This window comes from Mustela nigripes, chromosome 16, assembly GCF_022355385.1.
Source record: "Mustela nigripes isolate SB6536 chromosome 16, MUSNIG.SB6536, whole genome shotgun sequence".
NCBI classification, from domain to species: Eukaryota; Metazoa; Chordata; class Mammalia; order Carnivora; family Mustelidae; genus Mustela; species Mustela nigripes.
Genome location: NC_081572.1, coordinates 58,452,406 through 58,459,637, shown reverse-complemented (window position 1 = coordinate 58,459,637; position 7,232 = coordinate 58,452,406). Strand labels below are relative to the sequence as shown.

General features: G+C 59.9%; 1 protein-coding gene across 1 annotated transcript; it reads left to right on the top strand.

The window, feature by feature from the left end:
- Positions 1-698: 698 nt before the first annotated feature.
- LOC132004574 (polyunsaturated fatty acid (12S)/(13S)-lipoxygenase, epidermal-type-like) lies at positions 699-6,487 on the top strand. The gene is made up of 14 exons (XM_059381131.1): positions 699-878; positions 1,056-1,254; positions 1,424-1,502; positions 1,587-1,709; positions 1,799-1,902; positions 2,046-2,206; positions 2,978-3,121; positions 3,215-3,424; positions 4,508-4,594; positions 4,742-4,911; positions 5,031-5,153; positions 5,578-5,677; positions 5,782-5,949; positions 6,057-6,487. Exons 1-14 carry the CDS (start codon positions 744-746, stop codon positions 6,234-6,236), a joined length of 1,983 nt encoding a protein of 660 aa, XP_059237114.1. The 5' UTR covers positions 699-743; the 3' UTR covers positions 6,237-6,487.
- The last annotated feature ends 745 nt before the right edge of the window (positions 6,488-7,232 follow it).

The window sequence follows — 7,232 nt, the reverse complement described above, 5'->3', positions numbered from 1 at the left end:
GAGGCAAGCCCACCGGAGCAGCCGTTCTGGGGAGGGATGGAGAGAAAGAAGAACTGGAAGAAGGAATTTGGAGGGGTCCAAGCAGAGCACAGCAACCGCCTCCAAGGAGGGCGAGGAGAGCCAAGGATCAGCAGGGGCCTGGGGCGGAATGGACCCGGTGGGCGGGTGCTGGTGGGGCCCCTTACAGGTGTTGGGGAGGGCGCTGGCCTCACAGAGCCTGGCTCAGGAGAGCCCCTCGGAAGTCCCAGGATGCACTTGAAGGGGAATTCCCCATTCCCCTCTCGGCTGGGAGTCTGGACAACAAGCCCATCTCGTGCACCTGTGTGGCACTATCTCCTGTTTGTCCTCAACGGAAAGCCCCGGATCTTTGTCAAGATGGTTACTCACTTTCCTCCGAAAACACCCCCGCGCTTCCAGCCTCCCTCCTCTCCACTGTCTGTTGCTACCACATTCACTATCTGTTTATTCACTATTTGGGTGGGCCTCGAGTGGGCGCTGTGCTGGCACCAGGCAGTGTCTCCAAGAGGACCAGGGTGGGGTGCACCTTGCCGAGAAACCTCGTCCAGCCGGTGGCAGGGACACGTGCATCCAATCCAAGCGCAGAGGAGCCTGTGGGTGGGAGGCGGAGACCCTGGGAGCTCAGGCCCCAGGGACACTGGTCTGGGTGCGGCTTCACTGGGGGTTGGGCCTCACACGCTTTAAATTGCTAATCTCCCCCAAGCCTCCCTCCAAGTCCGAGCGCGATGGGCAAGTACACGATCCGCGTGGGCACCGGGGACTCGCTGCTGGCGTTTTCCTGCAACCAGGTGCAGCTGTGGCTGGTGGGCGAACACGGGGAGGCCGACCTGGGGAAGCGGCTGCGACCGCTGCGCCGCGAGGTGGGTGCGAAGCCGACGGGACGCGGGGGCAGGCGGGGCGTCTGGGGCGGGGATCAGGCTGGGCACCTGCAACCGGACTCGGGTCTGTCCGGGGAAGTCCGGGCTCGGAGCTGCGCCCACCCGCCCGTCGGGGGGAGCAGCAAGCCGGCGTCTGAGTTCGCGCGGGTCCCGCGACAGACAGAGTTCAAAGTCCGCGTCGGGGTCCACCTGGGGCGCCTGCTGCTGGTGAGGCTGCGCAAGCACAAAGACCTGACAGACTCGGACTGGTTCTGCACCTGCATCTCCGTGCGCGGCCCCGGAACCCAGGGCGAGGCCCTTTTCCCCTGCTACAGCTGGGTGCAGGGCAACCGGGTCGTCTGCCTGGCCGAGGGCACCGGTGAGGGCGGCGGGGCAACGGGGGTGGCAGGGAAGGAGGTGGCACGGAAGAGGGAGTCGGGGATGCTGGGACGTAAGAGGGGCAGGGTTGGGGTGCAGGAGAGGGGAAAAGAGGGGACCCGCGCAGACCGAGGTCCGGGGAGACCTCGTGCTCATGTGCCCCTGCCCAGCCCGGACTGTGAGCAACGACCAGAGCCTGTTGAAGACGCACCGGGAGCAGGAACTCCAGGAAAGGAAGACGGCATACCGGTGAGCCACAGCAAGTCTCCGATCCCCCTACCAGAGCCCAAGAAACCCAACCCCCTTATCACCGAATTCGCCTTCCTCCTCCAGGTGGGGCTCCTGGAAAGATGGGTTAATCCTGCCTGTTGTGGGGAGAACGCCGTGGGACCTTCCCAGGAATGAGAGATTCCGCGAGGATAAGGATCTCGACTTCTCCTTCTCGCTGGCAAGAGCGTATGTGCGGGGTAGAGGGTGGGCACTTGCTCCCTAGATGCCAGGTTGGGTCCTTCCTGGATCTCCTGGCACTGCCATTCTTTCCACAGGCTGGAGGGCTTGGTGCTCAAGGGGGCACTGGACCTCACCAATCCAGTTAGAAGACTGGAGGATTTCCAAAGACTGTTCCCTTGCGGGAAGACCCCGCTGGCTGGTCAGTTACCGCCTCCCCCAAACGTGTGTGCATATTTCCAAACCAGGGCTTCGAGAGAAGACAGGGAGAGGGTAACGGGGAGGATCTGTGTGTAAAATGAGGGGCTCCCAGCTCACAGCATGCTCCCCGACTGGTGTCTTTAGAGCGGGTTCGAAATTCCTGGAAGGATGACACGCTTTTTGGGTACCAGTTCCTCAACGGTGCAAACCCCATGCTCCTGAGGCGGTCGGCCAGCCTCCCAGCGCGGCTGGTGCTGCCTCCAGGGATGGAGGACTTGAAGACCCAGCTACAGAAAGAGCTCCAGGTGCGGAGCTCCCTGAGTGCACCCAGCAGCCCAGCCATGGTGCCTCTGTCTCCCACTGCCCCACCATTCTCTCCATCAATACTCTGACACACTCCTCCATCTACACTCAGCGTCCCCCAGCTTTGACACTGAGATCTGGGGCCAGAGAGCTTGAGGGGCTGTCCTGTGCGTGTAGGATGCTAGAACCCCTCACGCCCATTGTGACAACCAAAAATGCCTCCGGACATTGCCAAATGGCCCAACATCCTGCGGTGGGGGGAGGTGGGACAAAAACCACCCTGGTCAGAAGCAACTGAACTAACCATCCCCCCGTCTTATTCCTTTCTTTTCTCCCTCCTCTTCCTCCTTTGTTAGATGCGTCCCAGCCTTGGGGAAAAGCTCAGGTTTCTGGAGGGAAAGAGGACGAGAGATGGAATGAAAGCCCCAGAGAGAGAGCTGGAGCTGTGGGGGTCTGGAGGGGAGGATGGCGGAACCGTTCTGTGTTCCATCCGGCTACATCCTGAAGGGAGCTAGCAGGGAGGACTCTAGTTGTGGGGGGAAGGGGTCATGGTGGAAAACCAGAGAGTTCACCTCAGGGAGCCCCAACTCTGATGGGAAACGCCGGGCATGGAAACCTTGAGTTCGGGGCTTGGGTTGGGGGAGCGAGATTGGGGTTCAAAGGAAAGACTTGATGGGTAGAGAAAGGTGGGGCTAGGCTCCCAAAGGAAATAAGGCCAGTCCAGAAGTGACCCCAACCCCTTTATCGATCCCTGCTCCCCCCCCCCCCTCCAGGCTGGGTCTCTGTTCGAAGCCGATTTCTCCCTGCTGGAGGGAGTCAAGCCTAATGTTATCATCTTAAAACAACAATATGTGACGGCCCCTCTGGTCATGCTGAGGCTCCAGCCTGACGGGCGACTCCTACCCATGGTCATCCAGGTGAGAACCCCCAGGTGCATGTCACACACACGGGTCCCCTCGAGAGACCCTGGTGCACAGGTCCTGAGCTCCCCGCTCTGTCCCCTGCTCTAGCTGCAGCCTCCTCGTCCAGGATGCCCCCCACCGATGCTGTTCCTGCCCTCCGACCCCCCTATGGCCTGGCTGCTGGCCAAGACCTGGGTCCGGAGCTCTGACTTCCAGCTGCACCAGCTCCAGTCTCACCTCCTGCGGGGACACCTGATGGCGGAGGTTATTTCTGTGGCGACCATGCGGACCCTGCCCAGCCTGCATCCCATCTACAAGGTGCGTGTCCACGTCTCTTCTGTATCTGGCTACCCTTCGGAGCCTGGGGAAGCACCTCCCGGAGTCTAACCTAGTGGCATGCGAGGTCCGTGGCCGTCTTCGTGGACAGGCACACGCACGGCCGTGTGCGCACATGCGGACACACTCCCAGGCCCAGGGAAGGAGCGAGCGTGTGTCTCACAAGGGCACTGTTGAAATGTGGTCTCCGGAGGTTGCCAGGTGGGTGGTGAGGGATGGGGTCGTTCCCGTCGGAGAGGTCCGGAGAGGGCTCTGGGGAGTGACTGAGGAGGAGGGTGTGAGGGACTGAAGGCCTGGGTGGGAGAAGGGATGAGAGGAAGCCGTGGTGCTCCGTGGGGAGCAGAACGAGAGTTGTTCTGGGGCACGTGCGGGTTCCAGACCCTGTAGACAGCCACACCCGAAGATGTCGGAAGCGGGTCAGATATAGGAGCCTGGGGAGCCTGCACCGGGGGAGGGTTGGAGACACAGATCTTAGGGTTGTGAGAACACGGGGCTACTGAAAGCCATTGTACTAGATGGATTGTCCGGGGGTTTGTAGCCAGAGCAGAGAATTCGGGCCAGGATAGAAGTGTCAGGTGCCCGGCCTTCACTCACTGGAAGGGAGTGGAGAAAGACGGGGACCAAGAGAAGGGCCATCCACTGAGGGGGCAGGGGAACAAGATGCATGATGTCAAGGCGGCCTAGAGGTGAGAGTGTAAAAGGCGGGCCGCGATCACTGTGTCCGAGGCTGCTGAGAAGCCAAGCATGTCCCAGGGAAGCTGGGTCTGGAGGTCGGTGTGGCAGCCAGGATGGTGTGAGACAGGAGATCCCTGGGATTCTTACGAACACCGCGAGACAGTGCAAATAAGTGAACCTGTAAAACCCTCGACCTTGGGAGGCCTTGGGAAGACGTCGCTCCATCTCTGTTTTCCAAATCTTAACCTGACCGAATCCAACGCAAAGGAAGGTCTCTCATTTTACGGAGACCCACCCCCCCCCTTCTCTATCCCTGGTCCTTTAATTTCCGTTCCGCTCACGGATCCTGGGATTCCCCCCTCATGGTCCTGTTTCTTTCTCCCAAATCAGCTCCTGGTCCCCCACTTCCGCTACACCATGGAGATCAACGTCCTGGCCCGAAGTAACCTTGTCTCCAAATGGGGAATTTTTGATCTGGTATGGACAGGGATGGGTGAAGAGGGCACAGGGCTCCACAGTGGAAGGTTTCCCAGGGTTGTCGGGCCTGAGCAGGACCATGGACCCTGAACGCCCTCCCTGCGGACATGGCTGACCCTGGCTTACGTGCTGCGGGGTCACCCTCAGGTGGTGAGCACAGGCAGTGGAGGCCACGTGGACATTCTCCAGAGAGCCACGGCTTGCCTGACCTACCGTTCCCTCTGCCCCCCTGACGACCTGGCTGACCGCGGGCTCTTGGATGTGAAGGCTTCTCTCTACGGCCAAGACGCCCTCAGACTGTGGGGGATCATCAGCCGGTGAGAAGGACACAGCGCGGGGACCCAGCGGGCTTCGCAGCGAGAATGAGGGGGGCTACCGGTCCAGTTGGTCCTGCGTTGGCCGCCTGAGACCGGGGGCTTTCTTGCCTGGCGAGCAGGTACGTGGAGGGGATGGTCGGTCTTTTCTACAAGAGTGATGCGGCCGTGAGGGATGACCCCGAGCTACAGGTTTGGTGCAGAGAGATCACCGAGACCGGGCTGCAGGGTGCCCAGGACCGGGGGTAAGCTCAGACCCCTCCCCACCGGCCTGTGTTGACCCACACCTACCCGCCAACCATCTGCACCATCTCACAGCGCCATCATAGGCCACCCTGCCTCGGTTTCCCCGAGCATCCCAGGCACCCCTCCAGAGCACCCTTCAGAAATCTGAACGATCGCTCCTGAGTCCCCAGCCCCTTCCCTCTGCATTGTCCGGCACAGCATTCCCTGCCCTCACACACTCAGAGCACCCCCTGGAAACAGACATGCTTCCCTTAGGCACTTTCCCTCCTTGAGCGCCTACACGTACATTGCGTGCGAGCTGTGGACTCTAGGGGCCACAGCCACGGACAGAAACTTCTCTGAATCTCCAGATACCTTGCACTGACTGAGGCCTGGGGCTCATGTCCTGGTCTCAAAGCCTCTTCTTCTCTTCATGTCACCCAGGTTCCCCGTCTCCTTAGAATCCCGGGCTCAGCTCTGTCACTTTGCCTCCATGTGCATCTTTACCTGCACGGGTCAGCATGCTTCTGCCCACCTGGGCCAGGTAGGCTGCTGGGGTCGGTCCCAGGGGCTCCCGGGATGGAGGAGATGGGGGACCAAATGCTTGGGTCGTCAGCCTGGACTTCGGAGAGGCTCCCCTCCTTGCAGCTGGACTGGTACGCCTGGATCCCCAATGGGCCGTGCACCATGCGGAAGCCCCCGCCCACCTCCAAGGACGTGACAGAGAAGGATATAGTGGACTCACTGCCCACTGCCCACCAAGCCCGCATGCAGAAGACCTTCACAAAGTTCCTCGGCAGACGCCAGCCCGTCATGGTTAGAGACAGATGCCGGGTCCTGGGGGAGGAGTGGCGGCTTGAAGGAGGGGTGGAATTCTCAGCCAAGGGGTCCAGGGCCGAGCCGTCTTGTTGTCCCCTTCTCAGGTGGCCTTGGGACAGCACAAGGAGAAATATTTCTCGGGCCCTGGCCCCCAGGCTGTGCTGGAGAAATTCCAGGAGGAGCTGGCTACCATGGACCAGGAGCTGGAGGTCCGCAATGCAGGCCTGGAGCTGCCCTATGAGTACCTTCGACCCAGCATGGTGGAGAACAGTGTCACCATCTGAGGGGCCCCAAGCTTCGCCCTCCCTAAGTGCCGTTGAGGACTTCCTGTTTCTTGGTTACACCCTCTGGGGAAGAGACTGGCCCCACAGCTGTGTTGTCAGGGTCCCCAGGCTGCAGCCTCAAACGGCTCTGGGGAGTTCACCAGGAGTGGTTCCCAGTGACTTCTGGAACTCAGCACCCCCGCAGTCGCCCTACCTCAGTTTCCATCTGGTCCCGCACGTTGTCACCCATGGACTCCTCGCATCCCTGTCCTTCTCCCCAGAGAACTTGACTTACATATTCATAAAAAGGTCTGATTAAATAATAAAGTCGGTGATACATGCTCTGTTTCCTGCCCTCTCACTCAGATTTCAAGGAAGAAAAACAAAGACGGTGTCTTAGAACACAAATGTCTTCCTGTAGTCAGTGCTTCCTCCAAGGGTTTCGTAAGCCCCTGGAAGCTAAGTTACAGAAGTTCCCAGTGCGTCAGGGGATCTGGCTGCCAACAGCAGCTCTTGGCCTCAGGCTTTTTGGAATCCTCAACCAACCCGTCCCAACAACACCCCTCCCCAGCCCTGCCTCCCCTCCGCCATGCTCCCAGCGCCCCCCCTTCCCTCCCCATGGCTCTTGATAAACCCTCACCTCATTTCTGTTCCTCCTCCTCCCCACCATCCAAATGCACACAGAAGCCCACAGTCGGACGCAATGCGAGCAGGGGACAAGTAAGGGACTAGCAGAACCAGCACTCTGGGGTTTCAAATGCACAATCTTGATGTATCTCAGTTTGACTTTTTTTTTTTTTTTTTTTTTGGCCCAGTCACTTCTGCATACAGCAGGCTCACGCTGCTTCTGGATCTTCCTCTGTGGTGATTCCTACAGCGGTGGCTCCCCTCTAGCTCCGGAAATGCACTAAACCGCAGGGCCCTGGCTGGACCTGCAGTCCAGTGCTGTCTGTGTGCTATTTTATGTGAATGGCGTTCCCTGCACTTTACTCCAAGAAGCTAGGTAAAAATGTGCGA